The sequence below is a fragment of the Theropithecus gelada genome, chromosome 18 (assembly GCF_003255815.1).
Source record: "Theropithecus gelada isolate Dixy chromosome 18, Tgel_1.0, whole genome shotgun sequence".
Lineage (NCBI taxonomy): Eukaryota > Metazoa > Chordata > Mammalia > Primates > Cercopithecidae > Theropithecus > Theropithecus gelada.
In genome coordinates, this window is record NC_037686.1 from 69804279 (window position 1) to 69827666 (window position 23388).

The 23388-nt window shown below is 47.6% G+C and overlaps 1 protein-coding gene across 3 annotated transcripts in view; it reads right to left on the reverse strand.

Annotated features, from left to right (window-relative positions):
• MBP (myelin basic protein) overlaps positions 1-23388 on the reverse strand; it is a 150472-nt gene that overhangs the window by 91160 nt on the left and 35924 nt on the right. The window contains exon 1 of one of the 3 annotated variants that reach the window (XM_025365476.1): positions 17717-18034. The exons of the other annotated variants lie outside the window; for them this stretch is intronic. Within the exon in view, the coding sequence (XP_025221261.1) occupies positions 17717-17956 (240 nt within the window). The 5' untranslated portion in view covers positions 17957-18034. Of the gene's footprint in view, positions 1-17716; positions 18035-23388 lie in introns of those variants that run through there. 3 annotated transcript variants of the gene reach the window in all.

Consider the following 23388-nt stretch of genomic DNA (forward strand, 5'->3'; position numbering starts at 1 on the left):
CCCCTACGATGAACACATTTCCTGTAAGCAAAATGTCTTCTAGCAGAACGAATAATGGAGATGATGTGGCAAAAGTGATGTGATTTTCATGATGATAAAACAAGAGCTTCCTGCAGACGGGGCTCAGACTTACAAGAGGGGATGGGTCCTGGCGGCTCAGGCCCCCCTGCGTCATTGCCCAAAAGAGTTCAAGTCTGGGTCCAAATGGAACCTGTGACTGCAGGTGTCGACATGCATTTCAAGCAAGGATGGCTGCTTCATACTATTTGTAGCAATTTTCTTTTTCATCAGCCTAAATATGTGGGCGCTGACCTGTGTAAGAATCTATTTCTTATCCATAACAATTTTAGAAGGTGTGTGGGAATTTGCTGCAGAAGCCCCAGGAAGCGAATACATTCCCCTACATCGTAAGGAGCACGAACAGCTCGGGACGTTAACACGCACGGTGAAAGACGACAGAGAAAAAAGTGTATCTTTTTTTGGAACAAACGAAATGATAGTCTCCTAATCTATTATACGCCAGTAATTAGTCTCATTTTCTCTGTGTGTAAAAACACAAAAACAAAAAACCTCTACCCAGCCTTGACCTCTAACCCTTAAGTGACGAGTTTTCCCTGGGGTCAGCGTGGCCCGGCACGGGGCTCTGGAGCAGGTGACCGGAGGGGCCCTGGGAACTCAGAGGTCCACCCTCTCCTGCCACCCAGAAGCGCAATTCAGTTTTCTTCATCAGAACCAGGTGGAGAAGCAAAGGATAGCATGGAGTCAAACTTCCCAAAGCAGTCACAGCCAGGGCGTCGGCGGGTGGAATCCTGGTTGGTTTTGAGGACCCCACTCAGCTGCTTTTTTCTGCGTAGCCAGAGCATCCAGCCAAGTCTGAGAGATCTCCTACTAGGTACAGCTACTCACGTACGTGCACACACGGCACACACATGCACACACGCACACACACGTTGTAGGTGAAAATACGCTTATAATTAGCCTTACATTTTTACAAGATTGATGGTCTGGAGGTGGCAATTTCAGGAGGAATGGCCCAGAGGTTAAGTTTCTAATCACCACAAAAAAGGCTGAGAGAGAAGAAAACACTCGCTTGATATTGCTACAAACATTATACAGCGTATTCTCAAAGTCCTGATTCAGACTAGAAACTGCTTATCACGAGAGGAAGGTGTTGAAACATGTTACAAAGTGACTCTCACCTGCAAAACCAGTTGTATGTTAGACTCGGAGTCATGATCCACCACAGGCTGCTTTATTCAACACAGCTAAGAACTGATTTTGAGAATTTTTCATTCCCTTAAAAAATACTGCATTTGGCTGGGCGCGGTGGCTCAAGCCTGTAATCCCAGCACTTTGGGAGGCCGAGACGGGCGGATCACGAGGTCAGAAGATCAAGACCATCCTGGCTAACACAGTGAAACCCCGTCTCTACTAAAAAATACAAAAAACTAGCCGGGCGAGGTGGCGCCTGTAGTCCCAGCTACTCGGGAGGCTGAGGCAGGAGAATGGCAGGAACCCAGGAGGCGGAGCTTGCAGTGAGCTGAGATCCGGCCACTGCACTCCAGCCTGGGCGACAGAGCGAGACTCTGTCTCAAAAAAAAACACAAAAAACAAAACAAAACAAAAAAACAACTGCATTTCCCAAGATGTCCTAAGCTTGTCCAGCCCATCTTATCTTGTTGTTGCTATTCTGCTTTGTTTTGTTTTAGGCTTTTAGCAACCTGAAGCCATGTAAGTTTCTGTCTCTAGTGATAACCAGAACAGAGGGATGACGAAGGGGCTTTACTGACCCAACCAGAAACAGAAACTAAGAACCCATGACTGTATTCTCTCCTTGGACACTCGAAGCCTTGAGTGGAGAATCACTGGCCTAGAAGCAGATAAAAGTCTTATCTGGTTCTGTGTCCTCAGTACCTTGCCACTCACCCACTCGTTCCCACCCATGCTTGCACCAAACCCTGCCCAGGAGTTGAGCATACAAAGAAAATAAGGTAGTAAGCCAAATCAGGTGCTTCAAAAATAAAGCTAGAAAATCAAGCCCGGAATGTCAGATGGCGACTGTCCAATTAAACATGGTAAGCCAAGCCCTGTCTGTCACACTGGAGAGTGTCAATGTAGGAAATGCACCGTGTTTATTTTTTCTGAGATTTCCCAGAAGAAAAATTACACAGTGATTCATATTTCTAAAATTCCTAGGATGTTTAACAAGAGAAGTTGCAACTGTCTTCCCCCTTCCTTAAAGCAACATGTTCCTTCTGAATCTTATACTCGACTGACCTTATTTAAAAAACAAAACAAACAAACAAACAAAACAAACCCAGCTGAAACTTCCTATGACGTCATAGGCGACACAGTCATATGCGGCACCTATATGCCAGCTGCTTGGCCTTTAAAGGCTCAGGATCCTGCCGGCGTACACACCCACCTCCCCTCACCTCCTGCCTCATAATTCTCATCTTATTTCTATGCACAAATCTGAATATGGCCTGTTGTTTCTCACAGCACCACACATATTTTGAGCCTTAGGTCATTTTGGAGGGGATGCTACTAAAAGGCAGACATTTCTTTAAGTTTTCTTTACCTTCTGCCATATTTCCTGCCATAGACAGATCTAATCCACCCAGATCTTTGCAGAAAATAGTTCAAGGGCATCAGGGTCTGCAACACATGTACGCCGTATCAAAATCATTACTTGCATGACAGCCAAGACCTCAGGCTCTCAGAAGCTGACTGCCTGAGTAACAGGGAAAATAATTAAGTTTTCTGTCTGCTCAGCTTTGAAATGAAAGTTATAATCCTACTTTTCTGTGTGGTCACTGGGAAGAGCATTCAGTAAGTGGAAACTGCTTTTTTGCAGAAGCACACAAAACTATTGAAAATGCAGACCAGTAGCCTCTTAGCTTGACACTGTTATCAGAAGAAGCCCTTATCTCTTTCCCAGAACCATCACAGCCACTTCTCAGGGGCTCTGGCCTGGGACTCCTGGTGTGGCAGCAGGAACAGGTGATTGTGCACCAGGGGGATACGGTGCCGCCCACAGCGCAGCTACTCAAAGTGAGATCTTAAGCGAGTCAAGCTCCCTCCACCTCAATTTCCCCATGAAGATAATGGTCCCCATCCTGCGGCATCATTATGAGGACTGCAAATGTGCACGTTTCTCTGGAGGAAAGCTCACTGCTTTTAGGACGCCTGGCCTGTTCAGCCATTGTCAGCAGTGGTCAACCCTCCTCGCTGGCAGCAACGTGTTCTTTTGGAATCTTCGCCCACTGCCATTGCCCTGTCTTAGATTCCTCTCCAATTAATCCACATCAGACATTTCTAGGAGTTCTAATGAAACTTGAGGTGAGAACGAATACTTCCAAATACTTTTTCAGGATCCAGAATCTGTTCAGCAAATTTCATTTCCAATCCCAGAAAGTCAAAGGTATCAGGTAGAGGTAAACCGGCTTATTTTTCATCTTACATATTTTTGCTCTCTTTACATTTTTATAAGTATTTTATATGTATATATATAAAAAGGCTGGATTATAAAAGGAATTTCAGCATTATCTAGTTTTACAAGGAAAGTCAATGCTAGGTTTATGTTAAGAACAGTGGTACATCTGAGATTTTATCTACTCGAAAGCTAAGTTTTGTGGATGCTCATGAAGGAATGAGATTCCTGGGTCAGAGACAAAGGGCGAGTTATTCTTCACAGCAGTAGCGACATTTCACCACTTTGGCATGGGTTCCCTAATACCCAGTTCACATAGGAGCCATGTGAATGGGCCCAGGTAGCTGTCTGCATGCAGTGGGTTGAGTGGCAGGAAAGGAACCTCCATATAGAAAACCTGAATTCTTTAGAATTGTCAGTAGCTATGCCAGTGCCCTGCCCCAGAGGGAGACACTATATCTCCCAAGACCTGTTATTTGCTGCAGATAGACACATAGTCTATCTTCCCAGCCTGTTCATTATGTAAACATCCTGGAAAAAATAGTCCAGAATAAGGGTGGATCCTGCCTGGCTTGCAGAACATGCAGACCCTGCTGAAAACTAACAACTGCCCGTCAGCCAGCTCGATGGGTGCATTCTCTTGCCTTCTGCCAGTTCACAGTCAAACCCAACTTCACACATTTTATTCTCAAGCTAAAAGATCACCATGATATCTGTTACTTTCGATGTACTTATCAGAAATGAAATGAGACAGACTTTCACAATGAGAAAGACTTTAGAGACCAGCCCAACCACTCATCTCACCACCAAGGCCAGGAGCAGTGACGCTGACTTGTGCACACTCACAGGGTCCTTAGCTCAGAGATGAGACCAAAACCCTGGGCAAATGCACAGAAAGCGTTGCTTCTGATCTGAACAGAGGTCTGAGGATTTTGCAGCCCCCCAGCCTGGGGTCCTTGTAGGTAGACAGTGCCACGTAGGGGCATTGATTTTTCTGTTTCTCCCACTTTTAGGCTTAGCTGCTTCTGGAAAGGTCCATGAGACTTGTGCTGATTGTGGGGTCAGAAGACGATGGGTTCAGTGAGCCCGGGTCTCAAGGGAAATATGGATAGTTTCCAAGTTGACTTCTCCAAGGGAGTCAGGGACTGCAGGGTTGAGTCCATATGTATCACACTTTTGTAGGATTCTTTTTCTTTGGTCAACAGGACTATAAGCCTGTGATATGGAAAGGCCATAAGGCTTTGGCAGCAAGCTACAAGGAGAACTGGGCTTCAGTGTCTGGCCCCCATCCAGGCCTGGGAGGAGGAGATGCTCAGGGAACATGGTGAGAGTGGTGGGGTCAAAGGAAAACAAGCAGGGGCCACTGCGGGAAGGAAAGGGAACCCAGGCACAGCTGGGGTGGAACCAAAGTCCATGATTTCACGGAAAATCGTTTTCCAGACACAGCCTGCATTCCTCAACCTCAGTTCAGTGCAGAACGCCCTTTTAATTGCGTACGTTGGAGTATCATTAGCAGTGCCTGCCTAGGTGGTCTATGTCTAATATGCAGTGCAAATGAACAGCCAGTAAGAAACATTCATGTAAAGATCACAGCAACCAAATAGAAAATTACAGACAAAAGTTTTAATTTACCTGTAATCAGTTTACTAAATTGTGTTTCGATAATCCACATGTTCTAGGCAATACTACTTTGGATTTAAAAAAAAAAAACTGTGGGTATTTAAAGAGGATACTGCAGGAAAAACGAACCTCTAAATATCTAAAAGACGATCTGATAGAGCTTGTGAGATCTCAAGCCCTCCTCTCCCGGATCCAGAATGGAGGAGAAAGGGCTTCTCTCACGGCAGGCGAATCACTGTAGTATCTACTCTCTTGCCTTTTTTGTCTGGAAGCTTCTCCCAGGGATGGAATCACCTTCTGGAGACGTGGTTTCTTCATCAAACAGGGTGGATTTGTTAATTACCTTTGAGCAAAAGGAGTGAATTTTGGCACAACCATTAAACTATGCTTTTGTTATCGCTACCATTAAAATGGAATTGGTAAGAGAAAACACTGCTACTCCTCTTAAAAGGATAAGGGGCCGGGCGCGGTGGCTCCGCCTGTAATCCCAGCACTTCGGAAGGCCGAGGCGGGCGGATCACGAGGTCAGGAGATCGAGACCATCCTGGCTAACCCAGTGAAACCCCGTCTCTACTAAAAATACAAAAAACTAGCCGGGCGAGGTGGCGGCGCCTGTAGTCCCAGCTACTCGGGAGGCTGAGCCAGGAGAATGGCATAAACCCGGGAGGCGGAGCTTGCAGTGAGCTGAGATCCGGCCACTGCACTCCAGCCTGGGCGACAGAGCGAGACTCCGTCTTAAAACAAACAAAGAATAAGACCTAGCGTGGCCGGGCGCGGTGGCTCAAGCCTGTTATCCCAGCACTTTGGGAGGCCGAGATGGGCGGATCACGAGGTCAGGAGATCGAGACCATCCTGGCTAACACAGTGAAACCCCATCTCTACTAAAAAAAATACAAAAAAACTAGCCGGGCGACGTGGCGGGCGCCTGTAGTCCCAGCTACTCGGGAGGCTGAGGCAGGAGAATGGCGTAAACCCGGGAGGCGGAGCTTGAAGTGAGCCGAGATCACGCCCCTGCACACTCCAGCCCGGGCGACAGAGCCAGACTCCGTCTCAAAAAAAAAAAAAAAAAAAAAAAAAAAGAAGGATAATGAATCGTGTCATACATTTAGCCGTCCATCAAAACGTCCATCACACACACTGCTGGCCTAGAGAATGCCTGACACATCCGTACGGCAGTGAGAAGGTGGGTCCTCTGTCCCCTCCAGGAGCAGCGGGCTGAGGGTGGAGTGGCGCTGCAGCCCCCAGGGTTGGGGAGAGGATGGGGTTGAGGGTGCAGCCACCTGATTTTGCTATGCAAGCCCCTCTTTGACTATAGCAGAGAGAAGAAAACTGCCAAAACACGATGATGTTTTGCTTAGAGACAAACTGGTTTCTACTGCTTTGAAGAACGGCGTGAACTTGTCTTGAACGCCCACATGGAAGAGCTCTGTTTAACATCCTCAGAACAGGTGGTTTTAAACGCACAGGAGCCAGTGACCCATGAAACCGTGCACACCGCACTAACGGGGACTTTCCATACAGAACAATATGAAAATCCGATGGAAGAGATTAGGCTAAGAGTGGAAACGAAATTAGGCATTATACTATTGACTGCAAATTGTGTGGTGGACATTACTATTAGACCCTTGCTGGTCTCAGGGGACTGTTGGCCTCCGAAGGCAATGAGCATAAAATGCTCATCTGAATATCATACGTTAATGCATACGGAGGGATTCAATTAAATTTATCACGAACCTTCGCAAGCTTTCAAACTTTGATTTGAATAAATCAAAGAGCACTGTGAGTGTGAGTTATGGAATGGCGGTGACGGTTTATGCTATTCAACTGGCAGCCTTTAATTCAGAATCGACTGCGTGCCCCTCAGTGTGATGCGTGAAAGAGGGCTGCCCGGGTTTGGACACTTGTCCCATGGAGAGGCGAGTCTGTTTCCCTTTCCTGGAATTGGACTGGCCCTGGTGGTCCCGCTAACACAGCAGGGTGGGTTTGGCACTGTGCTGGCACTTGGCCTGACCCTAATGAGGACCTCTTGAGTCAACAGGTGGGCTGTTTGATTGCCCCGCAGAGGAGTCCACCTGGGGAGGCCCTGAGGCCACATGGAGAGGGGAGCCTGGTGAGGCAGTTTCCCAGCAGCTCCCCCTGGCCCAGCTGTACCTAGAGAGGGCTTGGGCCATGCAGAGGCCTCAGCTGCCCTCTGAGAGCATCGAGGCGGTACCGTCGCTGCTGAGTCCTGCCTGAATCCCGGCTCACAAAATCCGGAGAGCTAATGAAGCTGCAGCGGCTTCAGTGCTGAGGTTTGGAGTCATTTGTTCCGTAGCAATGCAAAGCTGGAACTGTGCCTGCGGCTGTTTCATGTCCTTCCACCCTTCCTGACCTTCCGCAGAGCAGTTATTATTAAATATATTGACCACTCAAGTTAAAAACGTGTTTAATGATTCTTGAGGAAAGGGCCACTTACACAAATTTTTGACTATGAGGTTAAACACACACCTGATTCCAGCCAGTACGCATGGAAACCACCAGGAGAAGCTCAAGCTCCCAGACCACAGCGCCCAGGGCCGAGAGCATTCTGGAGCCAGGCGCCCGAACACCAATCCCACCTCCACCCTTACTAGCTGTGCGAGCAAGGGCAAGTGGCTTAGTGTGTCTGTGCCTCCATTTCCTCGTTTGTACAAGAGGGAGAATAATAGTACCTCTTATTGTTATCAGGAAGATGAAGAGAGTTAATATTTACAGAGTGCCTGGCACAGATTTAGTGCCGTGTGTTTGGAATAAAATTAAAATAAAACAGGCCGGGTATGGTGGCTCATACCTATAATCCCAGCACTTTGGGAGGCTGAGGCGGGAGGATCACCTGAGGTCAGGAGTTCAAGACCAGCCTGGCCAACATGGTGAAACCCCGTCACTACTAAAAATACACAAAAATTAGCCGGGTGTGGTGGTGGGCACCTGTAATCCTGGCTACTTGGGAGGCTGAGGCAGGAGAATTGCTTGGACCCGGGAGGCGGAGGTTGCCATGAGCACTCCAGGCTGGACTCCAGCCTGGGCGACAAGAGTGAGACCCCGTTGCTAAATAAATAAATACATACATACATACATACATACATAAACCAGTTCCTTTTTGATCCTTCTTCTGAAAATACTTTCCCCTGCAAACTAGAGCCCATGGCTGGCACCTACACTAGGTGAATCCCAGGCCCTCACCACATTCTAAGCCATTTCCCAGAAGTGTCTGGGTAGATGACAAGGTGAATAACTCTAGACACCTGTTAAAGAAAAGACACAGCATAGCCCTGTGGAGGGGCAGGGTCCTTGCTTGGACTGGGTTTTGCTGAGGGATTTAAGTCCATGATTCCTCGATGTGGGGCTGGCCCAGGACAGCCCCCTCAGAAGGGCCTGCAGAGCTTGTCCTGCACTCACGAGATTTTTGCTCCCTGTTCTACACTCTCGCAGGTGACGCTCAGCACAGGCAGGATTCGGAACTACTCATTAGGATAGTCCCAGAGGAACATGTCACAAAACTAACGATTTTCTTTGGAAAATAAGGCACATTATAGAATCTAGACTTAACCAGGATCACCGTGGGAGGAATGCTATTTTAATTCAGGGAGAGTGGAGGTCTTACATGTGCCAATTTCCAGACTGAGGTCAAGAGACAGGTAATGGAACCATCCACGTGGAGGGATTATCCCCGGGCCATCCTCACCGAGAGCTGTACCGGCCAGGCCCGGCCTGTCCAGGGAGGGCTCTCTGCAGACCCACGTGCTGCCATGGGCCTCCTTATCTCCCAGCCCCAGCAGCTGAAGGACAGTTATCCGCTCTAACAGTGGAAGATGCATTTTCATGGCTAATCCCAAACCAGCCCTCAAGCCCTCTCATCTGCCCTTGTGATGTGTCTTGACATCTTGCATGTTCAGGAGACGCACTCATGCTGTGTGAGTCGCTTTCCAGGTCATAAAGCAACACAGCCACATGGCAAACAGCATCTTACGAGGGGCTGAAAGCTGCTTTTTGTCTCCCTTCCTACCTCCACTTTCAACCGCCCCTCTTCTCTCCCTGTCATTCCACCACCCGCCCTCCCAGGTTTCTTACTGTCTGATCAGTCACTTCCCAGGAATGAAGGAAGTTTTTAATATTTGGAAGCTGCTCTTCAGCCCTTCCCGTAGGTCCTCATGTGACCACTTCTGGAGAAAGGAGTAGAAAGAAGGTTCATGTCACAAAGGGCTCATCAGCTCCGACTCCAGCAGAAGATCCCATAAAGTTGTTTACAGCTTTCACTATCTCTGCGTTCAGCCAGAATCAGGAAATTCGAAGCCGTCTTCCCATGAGGATATGGCTGGAGCCTGGAGAACTCATTTCTCTGGAAGCTGTCACATGAGGACTTGAGCTGAGGGCTGAAGAGCCACTCCAGAGTTGGACAGTAGATCCGCAGAGTGGGGGCCCGATCCTGACAGGTGGGTTCCGTCCCATGCCCTGTGCTGGGGCTCCGTTCCTCTCTCCTGTCTTGGGTGGCAGGGGCTGCCCCTGGGGTCGGGTGGGCTCCAGCCAATGAGGATGCTCCAATCCTGTGCTGGTCCCTGCCTGTGACCCTGTGAAGCTGGAAGCCCCAGGTGGGCTCAGCACTGGGATTCCAGGAGGCTGGCTGTGCCCTGGGCACCCCTGCCCAGCGCTGTCCCCAGACTGCGGCTCCATGAGCCCGGGGATGAGTCAGCAGCTCAGCCATCACCGAGGCCAGCAGGAGAGGAGACTTGAAAGCAGAAGTGTCCCACAGCAGGACACATCATCCCCAGCCCCGACAAACGACCAAGCCTGGGAGTCCCCAGCCTCACGGCTGCAGAGTCGGCAAAAAGAAGGAGAAAGTTCCAACGTGCTCAGAGTGGTTGGAAAAGGGTCTTCTGGACCAGGGGTAGTGGGGCTAGGACTATTTCTCTGAGAAGAGGACATCACCCAAGAGCAGCCACCCGGTACACTAGGCTTGGAGGGAAGCTGCGTTCTCACCCTGACGGGCAGATGGCAGTGCCCAGGCAGGCAGTGGCACCTGGTAGGTGGGCACCAGGCAGTGCCACCCATGGCCACGGCCACTGTGGGGAAGCAGGGCTCAGGGAAAAGCTCAAACATGTAGGTTTGGAGATAAATGGAACTAGTCAGTTTCTCACCGGGACAGACAATGTTTAGGGAGAATTGTGGAATCTCTCAAAGGCAAATTCTCTCTCTCACTTTGCATTTCCTTACTGGATAATGAGGTGGAGCATATTTTCATGTGCTAATTGGCGATCTGTATATCTTCAGAGGTAAGTAGGAATAAGAATAATAAATATTTTAATAGCATACACACAATTTATTCGCTTGCTGATATTTCAGTTCTTCAATGTTATTCCTATTCCTATAAATAATAAATATTATTCCTATTCCTACATTTAGGAATATTAAAAACTTCCTTGATTTCTTTATCTCTCAAAGGTAAATTCTCTCTCTCACTTTCTCTAGCTCTCTTTTTAAGAAGCAAATATTCCTTCCACACTCAGAATAAATTCAGATTCTGTGTGGGTTGGTTGTATACACAATTTCGTTTAAATTCATATGTCACTGTTCTTCAATTAAATCTCAAAATAGGGGAGGAGAAGCACCTTACAGCATCCGGTACTGCAGCTCCCTCCAGGACTAGACAGTTCTTCACCGGCTAGAGTGCACAGCGAGAATCAAGTCTACTAGTATTTTATGTGGATGGAAAAAACTGCATGTTTTTTAAACCTAAGTCTGGTGATAAGCTATATTTGAAACCCTTTAAGAACTGAGGTATCAGTCCAGGAATAAACTGTGTGTGTGCTGTCATAAAAATAGTTCTTATAACTTTGCAAACTTATTGGTCAGCATTTTTTATTTGTTTCTTTAAAAAAAGATCATAGTTTTATTCTTGCTCTAGACTGGATTTCCATAAGTAATAAAAGATGCTAGCAAAACACGGAAAGCTTTCAGGATCAGAGGACAGAATATGAAGGAAAATGAAAATAAGAATTGTACAAACAGGCTCATCTCAAAGGCATCCCCTTTCTCTGCAGAATCAGAACAGGACAGGGACAGTAAGGCTTGAGGGCAGCCCCCAGGCTGTTCCAGCCACACTGGGCTCCTCGCCCAGGGCCCTGCTAGCATCTGGGGTGGATCATTCTTTGTTGTGGAGCAGAGACTGCCCTGCGTGACAGGGTGTTTGGCCTCCACCTACTAGATGCTGGTAGCATCCCCTGCGTTGACAACCAGACCATCTGCAGGCATTGGCAGATGTCCCTTAGGGGCAAATCATACCTCATTAAGAGCCCTTGGTCTAGACACAGGAGTACTAGAGAGAAAGTGAAAGCTGCCAATCCATTTCCTAGTATACTTGGTGGCATCACACTTTTCATAAACACACGTTTTCTATTTTATTTATTATTTATTTTTTTTGTGTGTGATTAAGTCTCACTCTGTCGCCCAGGCTGGAGTGCAGTGGTGCGATGTCAGCTCACTGCAACCTCTGCCTCCTGGAGTCAAGCAATTCTCCTGCCTCAGCCTCCCGGGTAGCTGGGATTACAGGCACCCGCCACCGTGCCTGGCTAATTTTTGCATTTTTAGTAGAGACGGGGTTTCACCATGTTGGCCAGGCTGGTCTCGAACTCCTGACCTCAAGTGATCCAACCGCCTCGGCCTCCCAAAGTGCTGGGACTATAGGCGTGAGTCACTGCACCCAGCCAAGACACTTTTTATCAAAACTCTACTTTTAACAAACTGTAGAAATGATCCCTGAGAGTATAGTCTTAAAAGTCGACTTTTAAAACAGTAATTTGAAAGTAGGGACAACACACAGGAGTAGAGACTGACTGGAGGTGGGAAGTTATCTCAGTCCTTAAAACAAGTGCCTCCTGGGCAGCCGCTCTTAGAGATGGCACAGAAGCATGAACAGCGGAAGGGACCACAGATCCAGGCGACTATTAACATGGAGAACCTTTGACACCATCAAGAAAGGGACAGACAACCCAGAGAAGTGGTGAAAGTATTTGCAAATCATATCTCTGACACAGATCACGTATCCAGAATATGTAAAGAATTCCTACAACTCAACAACAAAAAGACAAAAACCCAAGTTCGAAAGATGGGGAAAAATTTTGAATAGACATTTATTTAAAAAAGATATACAAATGACCAATTAACACAGGAAAAGGTGCTCAACACGATTACCCAGTAAGGAAATGCAAATCAAACCACCATGAGATACCAGCTATAGGATGGCTAGAACCAAAAAGACTAATGGCAGCTGCTGGTGAGGATGTGGTGTGGTTGGAATTCGTGTACACTGCTAGTGGGAATGTAAGTGGCCTCTGTGGAAGGAAGTTTGGCGGTTCCTCAAAAAGTGAAACATAAAGTTACCACATGACCCACAACTCCACTCCTGAGGATACGCCCAAAAGAAATAAAAACAGACGTCCACACAAAGTTTATACAGGGATTTTCATAGCAGCATATTTTATAATAGCCGCAAGGTAGAAACTACCCAAATGTCCATCAACTAGTCAATGAATAAATAAAATATGGGATGGTCCTACAGTGGGATATTATTCAGCAATAAAAAAGAATGAAGGACTGGTACGTGCTACACCATGGATGAGCCTTGAAAACGTTATGCTACGGGAAAGACACCACTCACAAAAACCCGCCTTTTCATGTAAGATGAAATGTCCAGAACAGGCACATTATAGACACTGAGAGGACATTAGTTGTTATTTCGGGTTGGGGAACAGAATGAGGTCGGGTGGGGGTGGGCAGTGACCGCTCGTAGGTATGGAATTTCTTTCAGGGTTGACAAAAAAGTGTTAAAATTAGATTGTGGTGATGGTTGCACAATCCTGTGAATGTACTAAAAGCGTGGACGTGTACACACCAGTGCACACCCAATAGCCAGCACCCAGTGAAATGCTGACTGGACACGCGGCTCAGGGAAGAACCGTGAAGGATGAAGAATCCTTCCTCCCTGTAGGGGCTGGACCAGGTGGTCTGGGGGACGCCACGTGGTTCAGTGCCAGGATCCAGACTGGTTTTGAAATGTGGGGAATTAACATTTACGGAGACTAACTATTCTCTTTAACTAATTGCTAGTCTGGCTATTCTGCTTCTGGATAGAATATATATATATATTTTTCTTGAGACACAGTCTCGTTCTGTCACCCAAGCTAGAGTGAAGTGACACGATCTTAGCTCAATGCAACCTCCACCTCCTGGGTTTGAATGATTCTCATGCCTCAGCGCCCTGAGTAGCTGGGACCACCATGCCCTGCTAAGATTTTTTTTCATATTTTTAGTAAAAATGGGGTTTTGCCATGTTGGCCAGGCTAGTCTTGAACTCCTGACCTCAAGTGATCTGCCCGCCTTGGCCTCCCAGTGTGCTGGGATTACAGGCACGAACCATTGCACCCCACCTAGAGTGATTATTTGAATAAGTTTATGAGTAAAGCCTCAGTAAATACTCCCTAATCAATGCTGAGGACCCAGAGGAAAATTACAACGATGTCCAGGACCCTTGTCTTTGACCTTTTCTTTTGACAAAGGTTTGACAAATTTTGATAGTATCAGAGGAAAACACAGGAAGCACTTTCGATAACATAAGTATATGAGAATTCAGGATTTGTTTTTAGAGAAACCACACAGGAGAAATATGAACATATGTCCACATAAAAAGTTGCACTTGAGTTTTTGTTTATAGCAGTGTTACTCATGATAGCCAAAAAAGTATAAACACAAACATCACCAACAGATGAATGGGTTAACAAAATGTGGTATATCCATACAATGGAATATTACTTAGTTATATTTTAAGGTAATAGATAAAAAAGAATAAAGCACTGATGTATGCTATAACACGGATGAACCCTGAAAACATCGTGTTACATGAAAGAATCTGGACACAAAGGATCGTGGAAATGATTCCATTTGGAAATGATTCCATTCAGATGAAATATCTGGAAGGGTGAACCCTAGAGACAAGAAGCGAGCCAGTGACTGCTGAGGGCTGTGGGAGGGATGGGAGGGGTTGCTAAAAGGTACAGGTTTCTTTTTGAGGTGAAGTCAATGTTGTAAAACTGACTCCTGGGATAGTTGCACATATCTAGGAATCTAGTAAACAAGATTGCATCGTACCCTTTAAGTGGGTGAATTGTATGTCATTTGAATTACACCTCAATAAAGCTGTTTTTTTTTTTTTTTTTTTTTTTAAACCATAAATGCTCAGTTTATGGGTAGTTAGAAAGGAAACATTGCAGCATTATTGAAAGGGCATTTGGAACCACATGTTGGAGGGAACACAGGAAGCCATTTTCCCACAGACAGCATTACTTAGATTCGTAAATGGCCCTTTCGGTTTAAAGCCACACTCTTTGTGAGATCCTTTTATAGTACAATTAAGATGGCAGTGTTTAAATAATGAGTACTGTGAAGCTTGTCAGACTCAAAATGGAGTCAGTTGGGTTAAAACACTGAAAAATAGAGCCAGAGAAGGCCATGAAGGGAGGATTTTCATGCACAAATAAATGCCTGATGACAAGAGCTGCTACAAAAGACTGCAAAAACCACAACCCTGCAAAAAGACCATCACAACACCCCCCACTCCGGAAACACACAGATACTTCTGTGCAGACACTTGTCCAGCAACTGCCTGTCCAACCTCCAACTGCCACCACCCTTGTTATTGATTCTTGTAGCCAAGGATAATTATCTCAAAACAATGTATAATCCTACTTATTTTTCCTTTAAAAACCTTTGTCTTCTCTCACCTCCCTGCATGCACACACAGCTTACCACGACACATGTATTCCCATTGCAATGCAATTCCTAGATAAACATGGTTTTTTAGAGTCTTTCTGTTTGTTATTTAGGTTGACAATACAAAGAAATGTGCTCAGGATATTATTTAAATACTGTCTTCTAGAAATTACACCCAAGCAAACATTAACCAGTGTCACCATGAGACTGTTTATCAAGGTCTGTTATGTAACTGGACATAATTCTATTTTAGGAACACAAAATATTGTGCCATTTATTCCTGGAAGCCACCGCTCCATCAGCTGGTTAAGTAAAATAAGAAGGATGATCACATTAAGAAGGCGGGGGGAGGGGGGAGAGAGAGAGAGACAGAGATTCAGTGTAGCCCTTTTACTACAAGAGTTTGATAGTTGAGTGAATTTCAAGTTTGAATAAAATGCACTTAAAGCTAATTCATGTAAGGTAAGGGCCTTTATTCAGTTCAAAAGAATAATGCACATTATTAAAAACAGAAGAATGCAATGGAATCCTCCAATCTTCTTAATTTGATGGTAAATACACTTCCTTTAGTTTCATGTAATTTAAAAAAGCCAGTCCTACTTAATTCCCCAGAACGTATTCCCCTGTGCCTCCATGTGTTTCTGTATTGAATTGTGTCCTCTAATGCAGATGTGGTAGAAGGGCAATAGGTCAAATATACAAAGAAAGATCTTTGCTCAAAAGACAGTGACAGAGAAAAAGGATGTACCTTTTTCTGAATGTGTAGCTTGGCCCTGCCAATATTCTTATCTCTTTAGTTTCTCTCCCACTGTGGAATAGGCAGAATGATACTTTCTATCTCACAGGTCACTGTGAACATTAAATGATCTCATGGCCCTTTTGGGGCATGTAAGGCTCATGACAGTGTCTGGTGCTCAGCTAGCATGGAGCCAATGCCACGTGTCACTATTATGCTTTTACTGTCATTCATCTTCTGATCGTTTTCCATTGTCAGGCCTTTGGAAAGGTGAACATAAAATCTTCTTAAGTAAAAACCAGGTTTTCATGTGAACATCATTGCAATATGTTTAAGGAGAGAGAGAGAGAGAGAGAGGGAGAGAGACTGATTTCTAACTACACCTGCGTTCTGGTTCCCTCACCTAAAGGAGCAAACTCAGAATGCAAAATGGAACTGCCATGATCTCTGCAGATGCCTTTCTTCAAAGCTGAGTTCTGCTCTCCCTGTGATCAGAAAGACGAATCATCAGAACAGTGAATCTGTTCCAACATGTCCTGAGAGCTGGAGAAACCCAGAGCAGACGAATGCTTGTTTCTACCCATTCGACAGCAAAATTAGTCACCCTGACTTTATGAAGAAACGGAATGTGTTCCAAGGATTTCATGCATACAAGTGCTAATAGATGCCAATCACCACGATCAATTAGGGACAATTCCTCATTTTCAAGAGTCTGAACAGGATATTCTCTGCAAATCCACATTCTGGAGAAATGTTGTTTTTTTCAGGCCACAGATCTTCTCTAGTCTTGTAGTTGGTAATAAAATCAAGTTAGAATATGGTTACACGAAGGTGCAAGTCGTAAGAATAGTCTGGAAAACCTCTCCATGGAGCGCTCACTCATTCTCACAGGTCACGCGACAACTAAGCCATCCAGGAATGATGCAGATCCAACGGGTTTCTCTGAGTTATTCATGAAACAATACTTCTATTTTAAGCGCTAAGGGAATTATGACTTCAAAGAAAAATCAGTCTCCTAGAGTTTAATGCACATTAGTACATGCTCAAGGACAAACCATAAAAAACCGGTTTTCTTTCAAATGTTGAGGAGTTGGCAAAAAAGGCAGGAGCTATAATGTTTCTAAACAGAACAACTAAATATGTTGTATTCCAACAATGACAGGAAAAGAGTATCTTAAGAATGACTCGTTAGGCCGGGCGCGGTGGCTCAAGCCTGTAATCCCAGCACTTTGGGAGGCCGAGACGGGCGGATCACGAGGTCAGGAGATCAAGACCATCCTGGTTAACACGGTGACACCCCGTCTCTACTAAAAAATACAAAGAAAACCGGCCGGGCGCGGTGGCTCAAGCCTGTAATCCCAGCACTTTGGGAGGCCGAGACGGGCGGATCACGAGGTCAGGAGATCGAGACCATCCTGGCTAACAGGGTGAAACCCCGTCTCTATTAAGAAATACAAAAAACTAGCCGGGCGAGGTGGCGGGCGCCTGTAGTCCCAGCTACTCGGGAGGCTGAGGCCGGAGAATGGCGTGAACCCGGGAGGCGGAGCTTGCAGTGAGCTGAGATCCGGCCATTGCACTCCAGCCTGGGTGACAGAACGAGACTCCGCCTCAAAAAAAAAAAAAGAATGACTCGTCAAAAGGAAGCAGTATATGCTCCTGTAATGTTCTCCAGACACCACGTCATATTTCACTTTGCAACGCATTGCAATAAACCTCTTTTTAAAAAGACTAAAATTGCCACAAAGAAGAATAGGCGGTCCACCAAATGTTACATTCAATCTGTTTTATTTGAAAAGTATAAAAATAAATGGTTCATCAATCACCACAGCCCCTTTTTAATTCAATAGGAAAAACAAAACAACGAAGACACATGCTTTTGGATGCTAGGCACAGGCAGACCCTTGCCACTGCAAACGGAAAGAGGAAGGGACTCCTGAACCATCCAGGAGGCGAAATAACCCTGCCCCTTAGGGAAAAATCACCGCGGAGACGGGCGGGAGGAACGCATGCCCTTCGCACCCACCCGGCGTGGCCAGGGTCTCCCTGGCCCCAGAAAAAGGCCAACATTTATGGTGACCCTACTTTTTTTATTTTTATTTTATTTTATTTTATTTTTTTCTGAGACAGAGTCTCGCTGGTGACCCTACTTTTAAAAGAAAATGAGACATTTGTATTCCCCACTCCCATTTTTTCTTTTTTTCTGCTTTGGCCACCCGCGACGGGTGGTGCCGCAGCCGGGCTCTGAGCAGGATCCCGCGGAGCTCACCAGCCCTAACCCCATCCCAGGGGGAGGCGCCGGTGGCGCCAAAGCGCAGGAGCCTCCCTCCCTCCCTCCCTTCCTCCCTCCCGCGCCGGGTGGCGCTTCTTTCCGGGCAGGCAGAATCCATCTGGCTTCTGCAAAGCAGTCGGGCAGCGCTGTGGGGTGAGGCCGGCGTGGGAATCTAGGGGGGGCTGGAGGCAAACACAGCAGGAGGAGAGGAGGGGAGGGGAGGCGAGCCGGAGGCCTGGGCAGGGGAGCCGGGGCGCCGCCTGAAGGCGCGGGGCGGGGAGCGCAGGGCGTCTGCGGGTGCCCCGAGCAGCTCCTTCCGGGCCGGGCTCCCCCTTCCAGGCAGGCGCTGGGTCGGGGCCTTCTCCTCCCAGGGTCGCCCTGGGGACGAGTCCCGGGGCAGCCAGGACCACCCCACGCACGGGGGCTGGGATCCCCACTTTCCACCTGCGCGCTCCTGCTGCCCGGGCGGCCACCGCCGGCACCCCGCGGGGCAGGGGACAGGGGCAGGGTCTCCGGGGACTTCCACCGCCTGTGTCCACGCAGCGCCTGGAGGGGAGCGGGAGGAGCAGGCAGGTTCCTACCCTCGGAGTCCAGGCGAGGAAGGGCATTGGCGAGGGAGCCCGGGCCCTCCAGGCCACACCTGTGGGTCTCCTGAGGCCGGGTTCTCACCCACAGCCGGGACCCTGGCCACGCATGGCCACCTGGCCTCCGGGATGCCTCTTCGAGGGCTGGGACCTCAATAACCAAATACTGTAGCCTGGGTACTTTATACACCACAGAAAATCCTTCCTCCCAGTTCTGCAGGCTGGGAAGAGGTGGCTCTGGTGAGGGCCCCGGGTGTCCCTTAAGGACAGCGCCTTCCAGCTGCGTCCACATCCAGCAGAAGGGGTGAGGGAGCCCCCAGCCCCTTTAATGAGGGCAGGACCCATCCATGAAGGAGGGGCCTGTGGACTTAACCGCACCCCCAAGACCCACCTCTTAACACTATCACATTGGGTGCTAGGTACCAATGTATGAATGTTGGGGCCACCAACCTTCAGGGCACACCAGATGCTCAGTTTTTAATGTTCTCACAGGCCCATAACCTTCTTACATAAAAAAAAAAAAAAATTGGGAAACATTATTCTGGTATGATGCATGCATCTGATAATAACCACATGCAGATTAAAATGTTCTAGAGATATTGTAAATCATTAGCATTGGTTAAAGTTGCCATTATTAGAGATTAAACAGTTTTTTTGTGCTTTTTTGTTTTATTTCTCTAAAACAAACTATGGTTTTTATAATAATACAAAAGATCAGTGGGATAAAAAAAGTTTTTTGAATAAAAATTTACAAATCCACCTTTTATATTCAAATCAGCAATGATGCCTGCAGTGGGTTGCGTCCCTTTTCCCCCCAAAAATAATATGCCCAAGTCCTAGTACCTTGAAGCTGGCCTTATTTGGAAACAGAGTCTTTGCAGATTTAATGAAGTTAAGGATCTCCAGATGAGATCAGTCTGCATGGGCTACAAGGCCTAAAATCAAGGCCTGAGTCTATGTGTGGACACCCCCCTGCTCTGGTGGACAAGGCCCCAGCCACCCACCCTCCTTGATATAGGGCCGGGCACAGTGGTGCTCACCCTGCATCACAGGCCTTGGTTCCCTGACAGCTGGTGGAATTATTCACGTAGCCCGTCACATCCTCCCACGCGACACGGGGCACCTGCCTTTTTCATACTATAAAGGACACAGAGGGCATTGCCTTCTCTGAACTACACAGCCCTCCCTCCACAGCCCCTGGGTGTTCATTCCATTCCTAGGTGTGACCCCTGTGTGGCCCTGCCTGGCAGGCCCTGTCTTCCTCCCTCGGGCTGTGAGTAGAGTGACTCACACCTCACCTGGCCAGTGTCAGGTGTCAAGTGTGCGGCCATCTCCATGGCCCCAGGGCAGGAATTCCTCCCTTACTAGACCAGGTTATCCAGGTACGCTCTGATCCAATGACTGGTGTCCTAAGAAGAGGAGAAGACAGAGCTACACAAAGAAGAGAAGAGGCACGGAGATGGCAGGGGCAGAAACTGGAGAGACGAAGGGACACAGCCTCACGGCATGAAATGGTGGCAGGAGGCTCCAGAAGCCCTCAGGGGCCGCAGGGGTTCTCCCACAGAGCCTCCGCCCCAGGCAGGGGAACACGACCCTGCCCACACCTTGATGTCAGACTTCTGGCCTCCAGGTCCCTAAGAAATTCCTGTTGTTTTAGGCATTCAGCATGTGGCAGTTCGTGAAAGCAGCCGCTCTTGGAGGCTACAGTACTTTTCAGGCCAGAGGGTCCCATCCTGCCATGATTTTAAGGAATATTTTCTTCTTGGTCTGACGGCAAAAATACAGCGTGGGGAGTCTGGCTGGTGCCTCTGCCTGAAATATCTGCAGGAGGTGATGAGAAGTCAGTTCAGGCCCTGGTCTCTTCCTGCCCTAATTCCTAGGCACGCATTCCTAAACCCAAAGCTCACAGGGGTCCCCACACCACCTAGAATGGCATCTTCATCTGTGTCCCTGGCTGTGACACGATATTCAGATACTCACAGATCAGACAGTACTGCTGGCACACCTCCAAGCCTTGGTGGGATCTGCTGAACTGTGACCTGCAGCTTCTCAGGTGCAGGTGAAGGCAGCGGCCTGTGCGGTGTGGCCTTGCGCTCCCTGGTCAGCAGACACATGGAGGCCCACCTGTCAGAGGGGCCTTGGCCTTAAATGAAGGTGTAAACTGGCCTCGGTGAGAGTCCTGGGGCCACGTAGTAATGTCTAGCCCCCGATGCCTGAGGTTGAGACAAACATGCTTTCCTCCTTTCAAAACAAAGTCGCAACTCTAGCAAGCATGAAATTAAATGTTACTAAATTAAAACCAGAGACATCTCTGTACCCTCTCATCCTCCCGTTTGCCTCAGCGGACAACATGCTATTCATTCACACTCGCATGTCCATACCACACAACACTGTTTGGATCCGTCCTTTCACCAGCTACCCCTCTGAGTCTCAGCTCCTCTTTACAGCAAAACTTCTCAAAACAGACTTCCATACACACCAGTCCAATCTCCTCCTGCCATTTCCTCGCCGACCAACACTGATTGAGTTTTCACCACCGAGGTGGCTCTGTCCCCGCAGCTGTGACTTTCAGGTGCACCCGCAATGCCAGTCCTCAGTCTCCATCTCTCTTAGACTCCCGGGTGTCTGATGGCCCCGTGCTCTCTCCTTGGTGGGACGTTTCCTAACACCTCACTCTGGACACGATGCACTTGTCCATCCTCCTGGCTCACGGGCACCCCTTCTCAGCCTCACCTTCCTGACCCTGGGATGGTGAAGCCCAGGCTCAGCGTGGACTCTCCTCTCTGAACCCATGCCCTCTAGCATTGTGTCTGCTGTGCTCCCCCTGCCTATCTGCAGGACGACTGGGGAGTCGCAACTTAAATGACTCTGCCCTTGTTCCCCTGGGAGGAGAAAAGAAGGGGCGACCTCACACGGGACCAGGACTGGGCAGGGCGAAAGGGAGGAAGAGCCCCCGTGCTGGCACAGAGGTGGCGGGGGAGGCGGCGGTGCACCTGGAGTCCAGGTCTGCTGTGAAAGGGCAGAGAGTGAGCCTGGGCTGTGCTCACAGGACATTCCTCAAACTGATTCCTAAAAGAGGTAAATGCCTACCACGCATTTGAAAACAACATACACGCTAGCCCTTTACATTAACATTTCTAGACACTGGTATTTTGTTAGGTGCCTCAACGCAATTATGAGATCATACAGTGAGGCTGCACACACAGCTAACAATGATCTACATTGCACTTATCCTAAATCACTGTGGATAATTAGTATAATTACCAAATTGCCTGACTTACAGCTTGTATTTGGTTATATATGAATTATGCTCAAGCATAATTTAGGATGCATTCAATAAATTATTTAATTTAATATTTAATAAATTCTTTAGTAGCAATGACTCTGTTTTCCAAGTATCAAAGGCTGCAGAAATGTAATATTGAATTTTATTTATAATTCTATGAGGATTACATTTTAAAATATGATAATTAGATTAATGCAGGCATCAAACTGCAGTGAAGAGAATGATAGGCAGGAATCCCCATATCCCTATACATATATACACACCACACACATGCACACATGCATGAACACACATGTATACACCCCCACACATCCCCATGCATGAAAACACACCACATACACACACATATGCATCCCATACATGTATACATGCCACACATACACAACACACATCCTCATATATGTATACACACCACAGACACACACACCTACACACATATACATACCACACACTCGCACACCCATACATACATGTACACACGTGCACACCCACACACCACATATGCACAGTTACAAACACAGAGATATAATTTTTCACAAACATATTCCGTCATATAAAAAGTCTCACTTCCAAATTTAAACTTTTAAAACCAGATTGCCGAAGACAGGGAACATCATTCTGAAGGCTGGATTTTTCAGGTTTCATCTCACTTAAAGCATTTTAAGTGCACTTTATTAAATATAAAAAAGTTATTTCCTAATAGTGAAAGCAAGTAGAGATTTTAGATGAAAGGAGATGCTTTCCACTTCCAGAGTCTAAAATAAACCTGTCTGCACAGCTGCAATTACACGGCGGCAATTACACGTTTCTGAAATGACCTGGCACAGTGCGTGGCGCCTCACCTATGCCCAGGGCCGCCGCCAGCGCTGAGCCGCCTGGTGACTAGAAACAGCTCCCCGGCAGGCCGCACCTTCCCTCCGTCCCTCGAGGGGGCATCCGCAGGAGGGCGCAGAACGCACTCCCCACCCGGAAACCCAGCCCCGCCACTCTTCCAGGAGGGACCGTCGTCATGGCAACGCAGGCAGGGACCTCGGCAATAACTGATGAACAGAATTCGTCCAGGCCGCACTCAGCGCTGCCCTCTCCAGATTCAAATGGACACAGGCAAACCAGACCCAAACTCGAGAATTCCACCATAACTCCAGCACCATTCCACCTTAAACACCCTGTGGAATGAAATCAGCCCCGCTCTGCAGGTTTTGTGTCGTCTTTGACACAGGCTGAGATCCTCCCTTCCCTGGCCTCCCGGCTGCCAGATCTCACCAAGCCCCCTCGAGTCACAGACGCAGGGATGCAATTGAGGAACACGATCAGTGAAGGAAGAAATAAGGAAGGGGGAGCTTTCGGAGTCCAGCGAAAAGCAAGCGGACAAACCAGCCAGACTCCTGGGAGAAGCAGGCTCATTTCACGAAATCGGCCATTTCCTTCAGCAGCTCCCCTGACCCCCAGTACAGTCTGTGACGGTGACGAGAGGCACGGCTGCTGGCCTGCTCAGTGTAGAACACACCGGCCCCGCGTGCACATTCCACTGTTTCCGACTTCACACAAAGAAATGTTGTTATGTTTCTGTCACTTACATGCAGCAACCAGCGTTCAACGCTGTGCTCCCAAAGACTGTTTATAGTTGGCCGCTTGCAAACTGGGTCATAGTTGCTGACAAAAATGGTGCTGGGAAGCTAA